Below are 21,067 nucleotides of genomic sequence, written 5' to 3'. Positions count from 1 at the left end.
ATTGGGGACATAAAGGAAAAATGCTGAGACACAAAAGATTAAATTCATGCACTGAAAGGTGAGAAATCATTGAAATTTGGGGGGGAGGGGGAAGTGTGTAATTAATTATTTTAATTTGGAATGGTTTAAATGCTGTCCTATAACTTGAATGACTTCTAAGTTGAAAAAGTAGGCCATTAATTTCTTCCCATTACTACCAGACCATGGGTAGAAAGGGACTACTTCTGTGTACTACTACATTCTTTCACATTTCTTCCTGAGCTTCCTCAGTTTAATCTGGCCTTGTAGGTAAATGCACATGTGTGGTGCAAGAAACCTGACCACTGGACCAAGTGCTTTGCAAATTAGACACATATCCATACCTCGATGAATGAGAAGATAACAAATAGAGCTTTGTATTACAACTGTTACACATTCTTGTTTCCATCATTATCCTCACTCAAACGATAAGAAATGCATTAGAAATTGAATTAGCAATGAGAAACCAAGGACCTGATCATGGATTTGATGATAATGCACCATCTGACACCAGAAAATTAAATAGCTCTCTGAATGTCAGTTCTCACAGGATGCTGACAGTTCTGTGCGTGTGAATCATGTCTCTATTAGGAGATGTAACAAAATCATCTACAAAAGGGTCATGTGGAAAGTGTTAATGCAAATTATCAGGTGAGGTGGGAATATAAATTGAGTTGTAGACAGCTCTGCTCCTAGGGGAGCAGTTCTTCCTCCTTCCTCTACCTGTGTTATACCTAAAATCCAGTGCCCTCTTTGGGAGCAAGCATGCTGCTTCTGCACACATCAGGAACATGCATGAGCACACACACAGTACCTTATCCTGCTTATCTCAGGAACTTCTCTATAAAGCTTACACATACATCAACAAAGCTCTGGCGTTACCTCCTCAGGGGAGAATGATTTAAAACTAAATAAGGGATACCTCCAGATGCACCCTCTGCACTGAAATAATTTGGATTCTTCCATGCACTTGAGTTACTCCTTTCACCAAAATACACAATTATCTTCTAGAAGCTCTGCGACACCAGCCAGCAGCACCTACTCTAATCTCATACACTTGATCTAAAAAAAAAAAAAAAATTCTATTATTTTGCTTCAAGTACAAAGAAAACATTAAGCAAACTTGAGATCAGGGGAAATTTTACTACTATTTTTAGTTTTTAATAGTAAGTAAAGTCTGGGTGAAATTAGAATTAATAAGTGGATTTTATTCCCACATCTTTCACACTATGTTTTGGAGCCTTTACAGAATTCCCTTGGTGAATTTTACTTAATAATACGTATATATAATAGTATGCTGAAAATATTCCCCTGGGGTAACTCTAGAAAATATCTACATTTAGACAGCCCATGTTAGAGAACAGAATTTGCTAGCAGCACTTCAGAAGAAAGCCATACCTACTTCCAGGATTCCCCAAAAAATGGGAAATTCTGAAGCACACATGTAAATATTGGCAAGCCCAGGACACTGCCTCCAGATTTGTGACCACAGGAAACATCAGACTCTAAAGCCAGACTTTCTGGCAGCATGCCACCAGTAGATGTAGATTGCCAGAAGACCTGCTCAGCAATTGATTCAGCAGCTATCTGGATTTATGGGCTCCAGAAAGCTTTATTTTCCTCTGGATCCTTTGGCAAGAACAGAAGGAATTGTAAGAAGCATGCATGCTCTTTCCTCACCTTCTTACTTCTCCCTTTTTTTTATATATCCATAATGTCGTGGGTTTAAACCAGTAACTAACAGACACATGCACATAGAAAATGATGCTCTGTTTTCTGTGTTGTGCAGCTACTATAAACATAATATTCAGGGGTAGCTTTGGAATCATTACATGTCTGTGAGGTCTGTTTATGAAGTCTCCATCTGACAACGTGTCACTACTGGATGCACTTCAATTGCTGTCCCAGTCATTTCTGAACTCATCATGCTACATCTGAATCAGCAACAGTGTGTACTTTCAGGTATAAACATTTAAATGAAGAACAGCAATAATGTTAAACCTCTGGACAAGGGGCAGAGGGATCTTGGAGGGCCATGTAGGGCAGAAGGGGAATCTCTGTCTTCCTCTCCCGACTTCCCTTCTACTGCCAGCCAGACCTTACTGAAGTCCTGAGACTTCTCTACAGACAATCCCCTGACAGAGAGATGCTGCACTGTGAGGGAGCACTGCACCAAGAGCACCAGGACTCCCACCCCAAAATCCAGGGACTCTGCACGTGTCTCCTCCTGCCCCTTCTCACTGAGGATGCAGTACTCCCACCACCCCATGCTGCAATGGCTCTGCCTGGGTACCGCTCTTTTGCCAGCAGGGTGCCTTCAGTGCAAGGACTTGGCACGTCCTCAGCTCCCAGAGTGGTGCAGCCAAGCACTGCAGGACATTGAAAGCTTTCTCTGTTAGAAGTACAGATTTTGAGCCTGACCTGATAAATGTCATAGCTGAAGGGATACCCTGATACCGGTTTTCCTCTGTTCTTTTTTATAAGATAAGGGGATAATGATCCCATTTTATCCACAGGTGGGATTATGCAGTTTGTTCTGTCATAGTCATGTCTCTGATTAGCATCAGAAGTTCCAGGAGAAGGAAAATAATTTGAATAAAGCTTTCTAAAGTGGTGGCTTGTTTAGGAGAAGTTAACTTTACATGTACTTACATCTACTAAGACAACAAACCTTGATTATAGTGAAAGCACTAACCACTACCCTTTTAAAGAGATAATTGGTCTATCTCTTAAGCACATTATCTGTGAAGTGAAACTTATTCACAGAGCTTCTGCACAACATAGTATTTTTTTTATATATTAGTGAATCATATATATATTTATACATATATACATATATATATACACATACATGCATATATATATATATATATATATATAATTGTATATGTAATTGACCCAATCAGGATCCCATTAATGTTCATTAAATATTAAATTAATAAATGTCAATTCAGGAAATACAAAGCTGCTTAGACTAATTTTCCTTTTATTTATTTTTTTCCTTTTGTCAGCATTTGTTTTTCATCTTTTTAACATAAAAAAATTTGGGCATTTTAGTATGAAAGGCCACAGATAGCCCCACCATGGCCAGAGAAAGCGAGATAAGCAGAAAGTCAAATTTATCTTCTGTGATTTATAGTAAGTTTTGTTCACTGAATCTTGGCACTTGACCTTAGCTTGGATTCGCTTCACTGTCTCTGCATCCCACTCACATTGCTGTCTGTGATGGAGTGAATGGTTTTCCAGCACACAGGGCTCTGAAGCCTCAGTAAATTAGGATTACAGCCTTCAGAAACATTTGGCAAATTACAATAAATTTTGGGAGATCAGCAAGGCATTTCTCAATTGTTTCCCTTTGCAGGTTTGCAAAGCACATTATGTGCAAAGGTGTATGCTCTTCCACTCCTGGTAGCCAGCTGACCTGCATGCAGACCCAGAGCTCTAGACTAGCAGGAACGCTCCTCTGTGTGCTGCCTTTGCCTGGGGAAGAGTGTTGTTGGAGGGAATAAAGCAGAGAGATGGTGTAAATAGCAGGCAGGAAGCTAAAACACAGGAGAAGGGCAGAGGATGGGGATCTGGTGGGGAATCCAGCTGTGACAGCAACAGGGGAGTGGTTGTAAGGGAAACAGATGGGAAGAAAGGCAGATGGGAGATTAGGATTCAAACACATAGTAACTGAAACTTTTTTAAATCAGATGGTCATGGAAAAATGTAGATTGCTTCCAGTCACTTCTAGAGATTGAACTGGATGATCTCAAGAAGTCCCTTACAATAAATACTATTTTTTGTTTAGCATCAGCCAGCCAAATTGGAAGTGTTTCACTTTGCAATCTATACAGTCAAAGGGCTTCCCTGACTAGACAAAGATGATTGTAGCAAAAAATGTACATAAAATCAGATCCCCATGAGAACCCAACAGAAAGGTAGTTTCTTTATTTAAGGGGCCATATATGAAATGCTACAAATAGGATTGGAATTTTTGAAATCAATATTTTTAAAATTTAAATCTTACACTGCAATTTGCATGTAAGATCCTGTAGCTAGTATGGAAAAATTCACACATAAGAATTTAGAACCAAACTATCCATATTAACATTAATAAATTAAAAATAAAAAAACAGCAACAAGAAAATCAAAACAAACAATCAACCACAGAGAAGAAACTTGTTTAAAGAACCTGCAGGAAAAAAATAGCTTCAGAGTGGATGATAAACTCACAGAGCAGATAAAGCAGCACATAAGGAATCCATGTCTGCTAGACCAAGGCTTTGAATTAACTTTAGAAGATGGAGCCAGGAAGCAGCAAAGAGGATAAAATGAACCGTGTGTCCTGAAATAATTAGATAATTCTCTGACAAAGCCCACACATTTTGGCTGGTTCAGGCCTGTTTCATGGCTGGCTCCCTGTGTTCCAATGTCCCTCACTCTGGTCTGAGTTCCTCTGAGTTCCTCTGCAACCACAAGCAGATGTTCTCTAGACTAAAATTCAGTACAAAACAGAGAAAACAAAGTTGTATTGAAGGTTTTAAATAACTAGTGGGGTCATTAGCAATCTGCCCAGAGTTGATTATGCTTTGGAGACACTTTGAGAGCAGACACATAAGCATGAAGTAGGAATGAGGCACCATTTTATAGATCTAAATAGATCACAGACTGTGCTCTTAAAACATCTCTGCACATTCAGGGGGGGAAAACGCAAGGAAAACAGCATATCTACGTGATTATTTCTCAACATGTTGTACTCTTAAAAATGTTCATTTGTCATTGAGATGATTTATTGTGTTCTTCACTTAGAGCTATTGTCAGTCCACAAGAGCTGTTTCACTAATTTACAACAGTGTCAAATCAAAGTTTTACAGATCTGTCATTTTATCCAGATTATTTTTAGTGCAGGTGTTTTGCTTACACAGAAAGAAGCAGCAATATATTGTGATCAAAGAGGACTTGAAAGTCCAGAGTGCCAATGCCAGCTCTCCATCAGGTGCTAGCTGACTCATTGGCTTTTAATGTGTAACTAAGGACTAGCAATCGAGGTAGCAGCTGATAAGACTGTCTCACTGAAGTTAGCAGGAATGAACAAATGTTGGCCTAATGAATACTGATGCTGACTCAGTGAATGCTGCTAAAGCATTAGAAAATATGAATAAAAAGTGTAGGGAATGTTAGGATGTATTAACATCTCTCTCATTTCTGTGGATTAAATCACTGCAGACCTACGGGTTCCTTTGCCCTCAGCTCTGCTCTGCCGTGCCCGGACCCCTTGCACCCCTCGCAGCCCGGGAGGCAGCGCCGCAGAGGTGCGGCCGTGCGGGACCGTGTGGAGGGGTGTTTTGAGGGGCTGAGGGGTGTTTTGAGGAGCTGAGCGGTGTTTTGAGGAGCTGAGGGGTGTTTTGAGGGGCTGAGCGGTATTTTGAGGAGCTGAGCGGTGTTTTGCGGCGCTGAGGGGTGTTTTGACGAGCTGAGCGGTGTTTTGAGGCGCTGAGGGGTGTTTTGCGGGGCTGAGCGGTGTTTTGCGGGGCCGAGCGGTGTTTTGAGGGGCTGAGCGGTATTTTGAGGAGCTGAGCGGTGTTTTGAGGGGCTGAGCGGTGTTTTGAGGAGCTGAGCGGTATTTTAAGGGGCTGAGCGGTGTTTTGAGGGGCTGAGCGGTGTTTTGCGCCCCCACCTCGCCCCCGCCCGGCCCGCCCCGGCCCGCCCCGGCCCCCGGGCGGCCAATGCACGGGCGGGGAGGCATTGGCGGGGAAGGAGCCGGGGAAAACATCAATCCCAACTTTCTCACCTTGACGGGAACGGAGCGCTCCCGATGTGTCCCCTCCCGCCGCCCTCCCTGCCGGCCCAGCCTCCCCAGGAGGGCCGTCCGACGGGCCGGGCTCGCCTCGCCAGCTGCCCCCTGTCCCTCTAGGAGGAGAAACCCGAGTAGGGGGGTGTCCCTGGGCACAGTCCCCTCGGTCCCCGCCGCCCGGGGCCGGGCTTGATGCGGCTGCCATGGGGCTCGGGGCTCCCCTCGGACCGTGCCTGCTGCGGGCAGGGCTGCTGCTCGCCCTCTGCCCCGCCGCCGCCAGCACCTGGATGTGAGTAGCCGGGCTCGGGGTCAGGGTGGGAGGGCTGCGCGGAGCCCTCGTGTCCGTCGGGGCCCGGCGCTGACGCGGGGCTGCCTCCGCAGGTGGCTGGGCATCGCCGCCGCCGGCGGGCCCGAGAAGCCGGGCTGCGCCAGCCCTCCGCTGAGCCGCCGGCAGCAGGAGCTGTGCGAGCAGAAGCCGGAGCTGATGCCCGCGATCCGGGAGGGAGCGCGCCTGGGGCTCCAGGAGTGCCGCAGCCAGTTCCGACACGAGCGCTGGGACTGCCGCTCGCCGCCCGCCGCCCGCCGCGGCCCCGCCGCCCTCGGGCAGCAGCTCAGCAGCGGTGAGTGACCTCCAGGCACGGCGGGAGGGACACGGGGCTGGCCCCGTCCTGGGTGTGCGTGGCCAGGAGCCCGCGGGGAGCGTCCCTGATCCCCGGCGGCAGAGCCGGTCCCCGCCGCCGCACCGGGAGCTGCCGCGGGCACACCGAATGCACCGGGCAGACGAAACCTGCCCTTGTCTTTGCTATGCTGCTGTTGCTTCTTGTAATTTTCGCGTAGTACGTCCGTGGATGACACTGCCCGTGGTTAGATCTACTTAACTGTGTTGAAATGCTGTTGTTCTTAGGCTTAGGTTGGGTTTTATCCCCTTGTGTCATAGTTACTAAATAAGTGGGTCTATGACATATTATTTCGAAAAGATCACTTGCAGGTAAAAAAGTCTGTTCAGGGCACTAAATACAATGTGAAATGCTTTAAAATATACCATATGTTCTCAATTATGTGATATTGATCAACACAGTAAAGCCAAAGCTGCTTGCTTTTTTTTTTTTTTTCTTTTTTGCATAAAATATTTATGAAATTGCTGGAATTTCCCCTGAAAAAAGGATGAGGTTTTTTGTATGAGATGTTGCACAAAAGATTTCCTGCAAGTTGCAAGGATCCTGTAACATTTTTTTTTTTTTTAGCTTCCTGGTAACTGAATGTATGGTAGACGCATTTTTAAGTATTGGGGTACTTGCTTTGTGTTCATGCAATCTTCACTTTGTACTAAAAGAGGCTAAAGTCCCTAAGCTTTAATCATGGAAACAAAAAAAGCGATGCATATCCCAGAAAGGAAAGGGGAAAAAAAGAAAATGAGAGTTTTCCCTGCTGTGTGGAGCCATATGTGTGTTAGTCCTTCTGTTCAACAGGAAGGACTGTTCCTGAAGACCCATAAATGAGTGCCACTATTCACCCACAAAGCTTCACTGGCATGTACTGTGGAAGCCCTTTATGATGGTACCACCACCACAGACTAATACAAACATGAGAAACAAACAGGAATTTTTCTTCCCACGAGCAGGAGCTTTGGAGACTGGAAATAAATAATTTTCACATCAGTGAAAATTGGCCCATTTCAGTAAAATTTCAGCTACATTTATTGACCACTCACTGATACTCAATTTCAATTTGCTTAGAGTATGCTCTGCTTAACACAGTCTAAAGCTGTGTGCTACATTATGCCAGAAGTTTCAGAGAATGGGACAGGCACAAGAAGCCCAGGCTGGTCCCTCCATGATTCCTCTGAGACATAGTGTAACAAGGAAAGGCCTTTCGTGCTGCTGTCCTTCCCATGCCAGCTTATTCTAGGAAAAGCACATGGCCTAAAGATCTTTGTGCCATCCCGATTTCTGCCTGGTTTAAGATTTTTAGGGCTCTTTGAAGCCTTTGTGAATTAGAAGAATGCTAACGTTTGCTAAATTTAGCATGAAGTAAGTTTTGGCCCTGTACCAAGTAACCTGGGATCATGACAGATTCTCTGAGGTTTAAACTGACCTTTTCTTCTTCAAACCAATATGAATAGTGAAAAGCAGAGTGGAGAGTAAGGGGTTTGGAATGTGGTTAGCTTTGAGTTTGATTTTTTATTTATTATTTGGCTTGAAAATTTCCGTGGCAAATAAAATCCCTAATCAGATTTAGAAAGAAGTTACCAAAAAATTGCTTGGTACAAGTAGTGAGAAACAGCATCATTAATAGCATGGTCATATGAGGAGGCCCTGAAGTCATTTTGGGGTGTGAACATCCACTGCTTTGAACAAGTTAACACTACAGCCCAGGCCGTGATGACTTTAGACTTGTAACCGTGCTCTTTTAATAATCCTCTGGCTTGTAAAGGCCCTGTGTGTAGCCCAGCCAGGAGGGCGATCGGGGGCAGTCACGGGGTGACATTTCACGCCTTGCCGTGCAGGCACGAAGGAGACGGCGTTCGTGTCGGCAGTGACGGCGGCGGGGCTGGTGCACTCGGTGACACGGTCGTGCAGCGCTGGGAACATGACCGAGTGCTCCTGCGATGTCACCCTGCGGCACGGCGGCTCGGCCAGCGAGGGCTGGCACTGGGGCGGCTGCTCCGACGACATCCACTATGGAATGGCCTTCAGCAGGACCTTCCTGGACCTGCCTTTCAAGAACATAACAGGCAAGAGCGGACTGGCGGCGATGAACCTGCACAACAACGAGGCTGGGAGGCAGGTAGGTGTCATTCAGATGTGACAGCACCTGCTCGGTGACCTTCATTGGCAAAATGGCATCAGCCAAAGGAGGCGGGTTCTTGGCATGAACAGCAGTAACATGATCAAAGAAACATGTGCAAACTCAAAATCAGAGCTGGTTTTAACCAACTAATCTCTGTATGTTAAAATAAAATCCACAAAAATGTAGTGCTTAGGTAGTAAATTTATCTTAATTAGATATTTGATATTCAGTTGCAAATTTGAAATAGTCCTGTTATCAGCATAATACGATATGATTTTTGTCACTGATTATTCTGTCACTATCATGACCTGCATTTTTAATTCTCTCTAATACTGAATGAGAAGGTCAGCTGGACAGAAGGCTTCATTATTCATCTGCAGTCTGCAGTCCACACCTGTGGGTGCAAATTTAACATTGTTCAAAGGGGAAATAAAGAGTTAATATTTTCTATAAAAATATGGGATAGAAATGATACCTTCAAAGTAGATCATTGGTTAGGACATGCATCAAAGAAGGAATCAAAGGAAACTGATTTTAGATGGCTTCTTTTCATCCCAAAGAACTTCCAACCCAGGGCTGCTGAGGAAGACTCTGTGTTTGGGTGTGTGACATTGGATTCTCCTTCCTGTCCTGCAGAGGATGTAAAACGGGGGCAGAAGTCACTTATACAGGGAGATGTGAGCCTGTAATCTAGTGCTTGGAGTTTGCATGTGGCATGGCAGAGATTTGTAGCCTTATTTTTACTTTAAATTGCTTTCTCTGCTTTACCTTGGAGATTTTATCTTTAATGGTCTCTCTGGGCCCATAATACTTTAAATCTGTTCTGCTTAGTGACACAGTTTTAGCTAAAGGAAAAAAAAAAAGAAAGGGAAAAACCTGGTTTTGACTACACGTTTTGATGGACTCCATTGTGACTCCAAAATTTCCTGTAGCTGTAAGCAGGATCAGTGGGTTTTACTTAACCAGCTTTCCTATCTGCCATAGACAAGGAATAGCTATTGTAAGCCATCGTAAGAGCCATGATGGTATAACTGAAAATTACTTTAATTTGAAGTAATTTTTTATAGGTAATATGTGTTATTTCATATAAGCTATATAATTGGAAAAGCAGAAAGTCTTTCAGGTTCCTTCCAACCCAAACCATTCATCAATTCCATGGTGACAAAGACCCTTTTCATAACAGAATTAGATAAAGCAAACTTTAAACCTAAGTAAAAGCAGAGAACAGTTACTATTCATTTAATTAGATGCCAGCTAAATAATCTCCAAGGAAGGGTGATTGGTATCTTGTAGTAGGAGATGTTAATAAGAGAAACAGAAGATTAAATGATTATTTCCTTAAGGAAAGAGAAAAGTATTGTTTATCATATTTGTAGAGTGAAATAGTTAAGGAAGAAATACATAGTCAGCTTCCATGCATAAATATTTTGTAATTTCTTGGCAAAATGTAGGACAAAACAAATATTTTGGTCACTGTCCAGAATGGAAAATAATGTTTATTGTTGGTACTTGGGATTTCTAGCAGCAATATTATCTGAAGTAAAGTTAGCATAACTCTTCCTTTTTTGTATTTTCAAATCTTAACTAGGAGATGCTGGAAAATGTTTGCCTTCATGTTTTGGGGCTTTCAAGAAGGATGTTTTGATCTCTTATGACCTTTTATAATAAATACTATCATGTTCCTGGTTTGGTGTCTTGCAAATGCAGTCTTCCAGAGACAATACATCTGAGTTTGTTTGGAGTTAGTAACAGGACTGGTATGTGTAGAATTCTCTTGTTTCTCTCCTATTTCAGTACAAAACCTTATTTTACACTTCCACATTTCATAGTTATCATATCAGCATCTAAAAATCTTATATTTTAAAACTGTGTGTCTTTTGAGTTGTCCACTAATCTGACTCAGAAGATTCAGATTGCATCCTTATTCTGTAACAAGAAAAGGATTCATCATCTTTTAGCATGGCAATTTTCAGTGTACTTAGATGTCCATATGTGAGTTGAGTTCTTCTGCTCCTTATACAAAAGGATGTGGGGAGTCAGGCACTATGGGTTGAGTACCACAGTAGTCAACTATGGTAGTCATAAAAAAAACCTAAAAAAAAAAAAATTGAAAATACTAACGATAGTATTTTTTTACTGCTGGAAAAATTCTGCTCACTTTTCCACTTGTGGAAATTTATTTGATGTGGGACTTGTGTTCTCTCATTGAAAAACCTGGCTTATCAGAGAATTTGTTTTTGCTGATACTTGTGGATTGGTAAGAGACTCACCAGCAGTTAGAGCTGTTCTTAAGTGCTGCACCTCTGGTAGGACGTGCTTGTCTTCACCAGTGGCTGAAATTGGACTTTTGATTACAGGCATTGGTTCCTATGACAAAACAACTACTGGCAGTCCTTGTCTCACAGCTGAGAACAGTGCCTGCGAACAGAAAGCTTAACTTGGAGGTGTTAAGCATTAACTGGCATTAGAGGGTATGCAAACTGTGATTCCATTGACACTCTTCATTGCTGCAAATCAGTCTCTGCTTTCTGTCTCCTCTGTCTGTTCCAGCCACAGGTTCCCACCCTGTGCTGCTCCCTCTGTTAATTGCATTGGATCTCTGAAAGGAAGACAGTTTAAAAATGATCTTTCTCTCAGGTTTAATTTTCAAAAAGAGCGGTGTTCATCCTGTTCATCACTTAACCCTGCACTCTTGTTGTGCGTGTTGTACCACCAAGGTTGAGTGGTGGCAACAGGGGCAGGAGGAACTGCTCAGATGGGTTTGTGGCTGTCCACAACACTTGTGGACCCAGCTCAGCTCCACACTGACCGTTTCTCACAGGCTATCAGTCAGTTCCAAACCCACCTAAGAAAACCTGTCACAACTTGCTCAGAGCAACACATCTATCTGTCTATCCCCTAGGTTTCTGTAACAGTGCTCCTCTGGAGCTCTCCATGGAATTTTGTTTCATAGGGGGAATCCTCTCACTATTCCATGAATAACTGAATAGATTCCCATATGAATTTGAAGTGTGGAACAGAACACTGGTTGTGGAGTCAGTCTGGAAGTCGTGGTCCCAGTAACTCTGCAGGCACTGCTGAGACACAGGTGTGTGCTGCAGCTGTGTCACACCTGAAGAGTGGCTTTAGAGGCACGATCTTAGGTTTGTTTGCAACATCAGAAAAAGATGCCTAATCCCTAAATTTTGCCAGATGTTCAATTATGGGAACTTTTTCATTGAAGTTCACATGGCAGACTGAGATGCAGCAGCATGTTCTGTGATCAAGCAAAGCAAAATGTCACCTCCCTGTGCTGGCAGCTTAAAGTATATTAGAGTCCAGGCTGAAAATTTGCCCATCCTAGCAGCTAGAAAGCAAGACACTGAATCACATTTGTAGTTACTGCATTCATCTTCTCATCCACACACTGCTAATGTATGCTGCATTTTTATATTTTGATATCAGTCTAAGACTTCAACATCAGTTTCTGCTCCTGTTTAGAAATGGTCTCCCTCTACTTTTGTTTAATTCATCCTCAGATGACTCTGAGTGTCATCTGCTGGGCTACCTGCCCACATGGAAGTAACTTACCCTTTGAACCAAGCAGGCATGTCCAGAGCTTCCTCTGATAATTTCTGGATCCTTCAGCCCTTATCTCTTATACACATCTAGATGTGGAAGTAACTTACCCTTTGAACCAAGCAGGCATGTCCAGAGCTTCCTCTGATAATTTCTGGATCCTTCAGCCCTTAATAAGTACTGCAGTGAAAACAAGGATTACATCTGTAACCTTATAAATCTAGTAGCACAATTTGATTTAAAACTACTTTGAGATTCTAGTTATTCAACAAAAATAAATTATCATTCAAAATTTGAAAAATACTATTAAATCCTCTCTATTTTTAAATTGTGTGCAAAATTTATCTTCTGATATTGTGTTTCTCTTTTCCTTCACATTTTTATTAGGTCATCTCTCCTCTAGCAGACTTTTTGTCCTTTTATTTTAAATTCTTATGTGCCTCAATCACTCTTACATCTTAATGATTAATATTATGACTATCCAGTGATTTCACTATTGACAGATTCTCGAGATATGAGCAAGGCCAAATCTGTCTATTAAAGAGAAAGTAGTCTGTGTAGAAGAGATGGTAAGTATCTACCAGTATTGACTAGCAGTTGATTTGCCACTAAAAGAGTCTGTATGTGCTCATGGGTGAGAGTTTGCTTGTTGCAATGTTTTTTTTTTTCTTCCAGTAGTGCAGAAAAATCTCCAATTGCAAAAGCAGCCCACAGCACGTGGAAGTATCTCCTCTCTTCTCCAGGTTTAATTTGCAAAGGCTAATGGCTGTTCTAGGTCAGGGCCTATGCCTGCTCTTTCTTGCTAATGTTTTTTGTGAATGTCTTGTATATTTGGCTTCCATAGTAACCTCCACCTACAAATCATTCCTGTTTATTCACCAAAGATGTGACTCCAAGCAAACAGTTAAATCATGTATTTTTTAAAATGTTTGTAGAATTTTGTCCAAATGCCAGCTCAGGATTGTGTACCTTTGGGGCAGAATGTGGCAGGAGGCCTCAATGCCCACTGAAACCAATGGAATAACCATGCTGGACTCATCCCCAACTTCAGTGACCACAGTCACACTCATGAAAAGTCCCAGTTTAGCACACAGATTTGAAATAGCTCATTTGATTTGACCTATTCCTTGGCTGGTTGTGGAATTTGTGCTGCCTGAGCTACCAATGTGGAGCCTGGGACTTGAGTTTTTTTCTGGTCCTGCAGAGGGACAGTGGGGCTCAGTAGGATTTGAGGTCTCAGATCTCACTGCAGAATCAAGGCTTAGGAACTGGCACAAATGAAACTACTTTCACAGGTACAACCAGAGGAGGATGTTATATTTGTCTTCTCTTTTTTGAATTCAGTTTCAGAAAGATATAGACTGACAGCAGTTAGTATCGGTGGAGGCTAAGGGATAAGTGAAGGCTTAGGATGAAATTTAATAAACATCTTGTAGTTGGGATGTTGGGTTTTCTTTTGTTTTCCCCATGTTTTGGTAAAAGTGGTTCCTCCAGAGAGGATTAATTTGAGTATGCATTGGCCTTGATGAGAAGTTTCCAGACAAACTTACTTGTGAGTTAATTTAAAATCCACACTTACTGTTAAATTTCCCAATTGCTTTGATTTTGGAAATTAAATAGGGGGGAAAAGTTAATAAAATGTAAGATGGCAACATGAGCTTTTCACATTACTAACCAATGGCCCATATGATTCTACAGGATGTCTCAGAAGGTACATTAATGCAAATGTGAAACAAACCAAAAATTATGATATCTTGTGCTACATCTGTACATGTGTGGTTCTTCAGTGCCCTTTCCAAACTCTAATGTGAGGGTTGTCACAAGACTAATTGTATGATTTTATACCATGACTATTAGATGTTAGAGAAGGAAGTATTGTATTGATTGTCTCTTGAGTGTTTGAGTCAGTCTCTAGATAAAGATATGTGACAAAGGAAGTTACTGCTTGTTTACAGATTCCAGTTATTTGAGGCTTGATATCCTATAAACTGTGCCAAAATTGTTGTGTGTTACAAAAAGCTTAACACAGGCTTCAGATTCCCATTGTTGGTCAGAGCTTTACTGTTCAGCCCAGCCCTTGCTTCTCCATGGGCATGGAAAAGTAACTCAATTAAGGGTATTTAAGTGTTGTCAATAACTGTGTAAACCTTGCTAGAACATTGAGAGTTTTAATTTAATATGAATGTAACTTCCTAATTGTGTGAAATAGGAAACACTAGAAACCCATACTAGAACTAGTTAAGTCTAAATTAAAAGAACAGGGTTTAAGACTATAAGTGAGAAGCACCTGAGATTTATTCCAGAATAACTGAGCTGAAGACACATCTGCCAAACCATGGTGGGCCTTTTGATAGACTTTCTGTGAAGTTCAGAGATGTGGGCATCCTCCTGCTCTTTCCACAGTTTGCCCTGAGGTGCCTCCTCTTGTGCTGCTTTGGCTGCAGAGCCACATTTGTTGCCCAGGCACTGTTGTGTGACTTCAGCCATTCCTGTGGCCTTAGTTACAAACAGGGCTGTGAATGTTTAGTGATCATCATGGTAGCTGTAAAGTGCCCTAAAAAGGCAACTTAACTGGGCACTTACTTGCCTGGTAAGTGTCTTCCAGCATAGGAAGGGTTCCTTGACCTGCCCTATCCTTGCTTTCTTTTTCTGCTATTCCCCATTAGACCCTTTAACCCATGAGAGCCTTTTGCATTTCAGCAGTGGGAGGAGTGACTCAGGACATGTTATTCAGATATTTAGGATCCTCCAGAACGGAAAGCCACCCAGAAATCACAGCTTTCACTGTTGTGGTCAGTATTGCTACATTACACCCATTGCAAACAGCAAATGAAGAGCACATCTGAAGATCATGCCTCTCACAGTGGGGGTCCAGGTCTGGAAACCTGGTTTCTAACACATGCTCTGACTTCCCTGTTACAGAAATGGCAGTGGCAGCTGCAATATTAAATACTTTGAGACCTCTGTGTTACTGATGTCAGGCAGCATTCCTGAAGAATGAAAGACCAAATGTTGTTCTCCCTTTGCTTTCAGGCTGTAGCAAAGCTGATGTCTGTGGATTGCCGTTGTCATGGTGTTTCTGGGTCCTGTGCTGTGAAAACTTGTTGGAAAACCATGTCATCCTTTGAAAAGATTGGCCGCTTTTTAAAGGACAAGTATGAAAACAGCATACAAATATCAGACAGACTGAAAAAAAAGCTGCGCAGGAAAGAGAAAAGCCAGAGGAAAATACCAATCGGGAAAGAGGACCTGCTGTATGTGAACAAATCACCCAATTACTGCGTCGAAGACCAAAGACTGGGGATCCCTGGCACTCAGGGCAGAGAATGTAACCGCACCTCGCAGGGGCCCGAGGGCTGTAACCTGCTGTGCTGTGGGCGCGGGTACAACACCCACGTCGTCAGGCACGTGGAAAGGTGCGAGTGCAAGTTTGTCTGGTGCTGCTATGTGCGCTGCAGGAGGTGCGAGACCATGACCGACGTACACACCTGCAAGTAAGATGAAGTACAGGAAACCTGGCCAGACCATCCATGCTGTGTGGTGCACTGGGGCAGCAATCACTGTTACCGTATGGGATTTCAGAGGGATCGGCCTCAGGGGGAACAGGTACTGCCGGACAACGGGGAGCCCAAGCATGCCGCGACCGAAACAGCTGAGCAAACACCAGGCTGCATGCAGGGACAGCTTAGACAGCAAAAAAGGACTCCTGATGACACATTTGAACGTGTTACTCCATGAACAGGGACAGATGCTAAACTTTTCAAGCGTTCAATAGACACGGTGTCCTGAAGATCCATGTGGTGGGTAGGTACAGTGGAGAAATATCAAGATCTCATTGAGCCAGAGACAGAAGAGTTAAGAGAGTTTGCAAGACACATTGGATATAGTCCTTATGTCTGTGCTTTTAAAACTGGGACTAGATGGATCCACTACATAGTTAATTTTTGCAGACTTCAGAAAAACCCACAAAGGTAGGGAAGGAGTTCAGCTGTTGACCACAAAGCATTTGCTTTGCAGCCGTTCAGAAAACTGCCTTCTGCATAATGTGCAGGAAAGTGTTGGGAAGTGAGGAACATGTGTGACTGCAGAGAGCTCAGCAGTGTCTGCTGGAAAAGGAGGGTCAAGTGGTGCCCAGGGGAGAGAGGCAGCAGAATGTGAATGGGGTACCAAATAGCAATTTCAGGATTTTTAACATGTTGTCCTTCAAACATGCAAGGGATAAGTCTGCATAGGGACCAGTTTGACATTTGAAGGAAATAAAATCCTCTGCAGGCATTTCCCGAGTATCTGAGCACATGTTCTGTAAGTCAGCTGGTTGTCACCCCACTCTTGAATTCTATGCAATAACCTGCTGCATTCAACAATCTCACTGGTGGTTCACCATCGTTATCAAAATTTAACACATGAGATTTAGACCAAAGGAATCTGCCATAAAGCAAAGGATTTTTTAAAACATATTTTCTGTATAGAATCAGCAGCTAGAATTTTTCATTAGGTTGCATCCTCAGTAAGTTCAATGCACAAAGTAATTTATAGATTGACTCACACCACTAAAATATTTAAACTGTTAATGATAACATTTTCTCTGTCTCCATATGTTGGCTTAATTTTATTTTACATCTGTGAAAGATTGTTTATTTTTATGCAGCGATTTAATGCCTGGCTTAAAAAGCATCATGTGAAAGGATTACTGTTGTTTAATTGTGCAAAGAACTATTTTTGATAAGACAAGAAAGTTTATATTTTGTAAATATTTAAATTATGCAAGTTATGTAAAAGGTTTCCAAAACTAATGTGATAAGACTACAGCCCTTGAGATTTGTTGGTTAGATATTTGTTGATATTGTAGTAGCCTTTAATTGATTTTTATTTGCATGTGCTGGGGGAAATGAGTCAGAGAACTGCATAAATGTTAGGGGTTTTTACCATCAGGGTGGTTATAACTATTGCAGTTCATACACACTGATGAGAAACACTATGACTTTGTAAATGATCAGTTAATTAGTATTATGCATACTTTCCTTTTCATTATTCTCTTAAATACATTTTACAAACATTGAAATCCCAGGTCCAGCAGTAAGTTGTCCCACTGAAATCAAGGGAACTTGGAAGGGTTTGCAATCCCTTTTCTTCTTTCACACTAACAGCCAGTTTTTAGAAACTTGGGACAGTTTGGCTGGGGCTTTCAAAGTTACTTTGAAGAATTAATTTCCTAGTTGTCAGTTATTTTTCCTGGAAAGATGGTACCCAGATTCTGAACTGTCACTCTTTATTGGATGTGTAGGTCAGGAAGAAGGAAACAAAATCTTCTGTGTTGTGGTATTTCATTGCCTTTATGTGGATTATCATAGGAACATCAGTTCAGCAACAGTGGAGTCCATTATCTGCTATTTGGACCTTTACTCCACATTGGCCAGTCCATCTCCATTGGCCTGACCAAATTATTATCTTGGGACCACAAAATCTGCTGTCTTTGGGAAGGGTGCTCAGCATGCCTCACTGACACAGGAGGTTTCAACACCTTCTCTGTGAAAACTTGGTAGGGAGAACATATAATGGTGGAAGACCCTGAAAAGAAAGTTGTGACCCCAGGCTGTTTCCACATGAAAACAAACCCACAGGTTCCTCAAGCTGTGCCACAGGACTGACTGGCAGCAAGGATGGAAGATGACAAAAAAGTCCAGACAGAACAGTATCATACTCTCTGCTGAGACCATATTTGGGATAATACAATTTTGACCACTTAAATAACCTTGAAATATTATTTGAACTTAGTAGTTGTTTTGGTTTTGTTTTTTTATTTTTTTTCCTGTTCACTGATTTAAAGATCAGCAAGAGAAAGAGAATTAAGTAGCTGCTTTGTCTGCCTCCAGGGATCAACAACTCCCCAAAGGATGGAGTGATTTCCATACATTTTACATAGCAGGCAATGTAGTTGGACTATTACAGTGCTCTGTGCTGAACCCTACCTCTCTCCACATATATTCTAATGCCCTGAAACATTGTTTTCATATCTGCATACTTCAAATGATGATAAACAGATGTTTTTCATTTTACTAACTAATATACTAAAAAACACAAGGTATAGCTATCTACATGGTGGGTTAAGTCTTTTTGAGGCACTTACGAGAACTAAGATATAAAAGTCAGAAATCGAGACATCCACCAAAGTTTTCAATGAGATGATTCACCTACCAAGACCTGGGAACTTGAAGGCTGTACTGATAACAACAGGCAGAAAAGGATAAGTAGAGAAGATTGCTGTAGCATTTGGTAGGAAAAAACATTTTTGCAAGCTATGTTCCACAGAAGATAGCAGTCTCTTCCACTGCCACTGATCAAGCCCAAAGAGGAGTCATGATTCCTTCTCAGTTTGGAGTTTCATTTTTCATGTTTTTGCATGAGCCTGTAGCTATATCATGCTATGGACAACCCTAAGAAAGATACAGATCTTTCTGAGGCAGCAGGTGATTACACATTTAGAGATTATAGCAATCAAAATACAAGATTAAAGGAACTGGTTTGCAAGTTCTGGGGAGGAGAACATAGGGAAAGGAAGAATGTAAAAAGATACCTAAATATAGAGTCATCAGTTTTTAACTTGCTAAAAAGTAATTGTTAACTTTTCAGCTAAGAAGATTTGGACGGCACATGAGTCAGCTCACCTAGATGGACAGTTCAGCAGAAGTGATCTCTGAGGAATCTGTTTTAACCTATGAGTCTATGAAGGATGCATTAGATCTTTGTAACTTTGAAAGGGATAACTACAGAGGCAGCGAGCAGGAACTAAAAGTGGCTTTAATGTTATCAGAAATGCAAAGAAACAACTCAAGCAGAGCATGTTCTCTCTTGCCATTCTTCATTTTTTCACCCCCCAGGGAGGCAGGAGCAGGATGTGGCTGAAGCTCAGGTGTTTGTGCCCTGTTGCTCAGAGGGTGAGAAGCAGGGTCCCTTGTATCCCTTGTACAGCATCAGGAGCCACTGACACCCCATGGTACCACAGAACAGGTCATGAGCTGTTCTCACACTTTCCTGTTTCAGCCTCAAAGTTCCCATCTAGCCTTACAGGCTTCTTCAAGTTTCTTTAACAGGCCCCTTGGATTAAGGCTAGGCTATGGCCCTACAGCCTTAAAACTGAAGAGGATTTCATCAGTAAAAAGCCCTTTGCTCAGTATCCACCTTAGCCATGACCCAAGTCAGTTGGGGGGGCACTGCAGCCCTTTCTGTCCTTACACAGGAAAGTCAGTCAGCACTTAGGGTGGCAATATTATTTCCCCTTCTGAAATTACCCACCTGGCCTCTTACTTTATTAATACACTTATTCTTGAGAAACACTCAGACTGCAGCAAACCCAAACAGTTCAGGAGACATTACATACACATCAAGCATTTAGCAGTCAATTCAATGTTTGAGGAAAGTCCCACAGTAAGACATCTGGAAAGCAAAACATGCTGAGCAAAATAAAGCTTTTTCCAAACTGGCAACCAGGAAACTAAGGCTGTAAAAGGGTCTGCTTTTTTCCAGAAGGAGGAAAAAAAATTGGATCACGAAGGACACTAGGGAAGGTCCAGAGGCATCAAGGCTCTGAGAGCCCCTTCAGTTTATTTCTTAGGACTCCTATTAATCCATATAAAGCAGCACTAGTAAAGCAGTTGAGAGCTGTGGTTTACATTGAAGTTATATTCAGGCACTTGGAATCTCAGCTGGGTCTTCCTTGGTGAAAATTAAGTTGAATCCTTCTTGTGTCCTTCCCCCTCTCTTCTCACAGCTCTACCTTTTCAGGTAGACATACCTCACAACCTTTTTCTTGCCCTTCCCTTGTTACTCCGTTCTCAACAAGTCTGAATGATGTTAAAATATTCCCATCACCTTACATTGGAAAATATGGATCCTGGAGCTTTGTCACACACAGGTATTTACACACCTGTACCTTTGTGTTTATAACTGATCTCCAGCTGGAGAGGCCAGAACAGTCATCTTTGTGCTTGGCAACTCAAATGAAATGCAGATAGATTACCAGAAAGTCTTGCTAATAAGATTCAGAGTTCATCTCAGCAGCAGGATACTGTAACTTCCCCACTCAAGACCGAGGGGGCAGGACCAGATCTTGCAGCAAGTGAAGGAGGCATGATGGTGGAGAAAAGCAAGGAGATCCCATTTGTGTGGCCACACCAGTACAACTTCCAAATATTTGGTAAGTCTTACTAAATATGAAACCATACAGCTGTGAGGACACTGCTAAGAGAGGAAGAGGAAGATTTCCATCAAAATTGTAAGAATCAAATTATTTAAGATGTGACAAAAATAATTCTACCACATTGTCTTAAAATTCATTGTTTAAAAGGTTTGTTGCAAGTCCAACCTTAAGGGGTTAAGAGAATCATGATATATTTATTCAACTTGTAATAAAGGCACACATTCTTCATTTAATTTTGTAGAGGAAATTTGAACTTTTTAATTTGAAGAGAGATGAAATATTCATTGGCATTCAAAGTCAAAAGAATAAAGACATGTGTAGTCCAGGGAAACTACTAATGAAGCCAAATAGTTTCTTCCTCTTAAGACCCTGCTGAGTAACTTCAAAATTATTTTGATATTATTCTGAATAGCAGTGTAGCCAATACAGGCATACACACCAACAGAACTGTATTTATGTGAAAACTCCAGGAATTAAACAGTTAGTTTTTCACAACAGGCTTAAGTAGTGAAATAGCATTTCAAACTAATTAGAAATGGGGATTTTACTTCAGTGAAAAAAATACATATGATATTAACACATCCTCCTACACAGGAAAATCTGGAAGATTTAACAAAAGCACTTTCACTGTGTCAGGTGCATTTATAGCTAATTTACATTAATACTGAGGGAAACACACATTATTTAAAAAGCTAGTTAAACATACAGAACAACTCAGAATCCAG

General features: G+C 42.0%; 1 protein-coding gene across 1 annotated transcript; it reads left to right on the top strand.

The window, feature by feature from the left end:
• The first annotated feature begins 5,778 nt into the window (after positions 1–5,778).
• On the top strand, positions 5,779–17,915 carry WNT16 (Wnt family member 16). Its single transcript, XM_015628444.3, has 4 exons — positions 5,779–6,086; positions 6,179–6,417; positions 8,304–8,584; positions 15,179–17,915. The coding sequence occupies exons 1-4, from the start codon at positions 6,001–6,003 to the stop codon at positions 15,641–15,643; spliced, it is 1,071 nt and encodes a 356-aa protein (XP_015483930.1). The 5' UTR covers positions 5,779–6,000; the 3' UTR covers positions 15,644–17,915.
• The last annotated feature ends 3,152 nt before the right edge of the window (positions 17,916–21,067 follow it).

The sequence above is a fragment of the Parus major genome, chromosome 1A, assembly GCF_001522545.3.
Source record: "Parus major isolate Abel chromosome 1A, Parus_major1.1, whole genome shotgun sequence".
Classification (NCBI taxonomy): domain Eukaryota; kingdom Metazoa; phylum Chordata; class Aves; order Passeriformes; family Paridae; genus Parus; species Parus major.
This window is presented reverse-complemented; position numbering and strand designations above follow the sequence as displayed.

Coding starts and splice junctions, on each gene's coding strand:
- WNT16 (XM_015628444.3), top strand. CDS start 6,001: ATGGGGCTCGGGGCTCCCCTCGGACCGTGCCTGCTGCGGGCAGGGCTG. Junction 6,087..6,178: donor GCCGCCGCCAGCACCTGGAT/GTGAGTAGCCGG, acceptor CTGCCTCCGCAG/GTGGCTGGGCATCGCCGCCG. Junction 8,585..15,178: donor ACAACGAGGCTGGGAGGCAG/GTAGGTGTCATT, acceptor CTTTGCTTTCAG/GCTGTAGCAAAGCTGATGTC.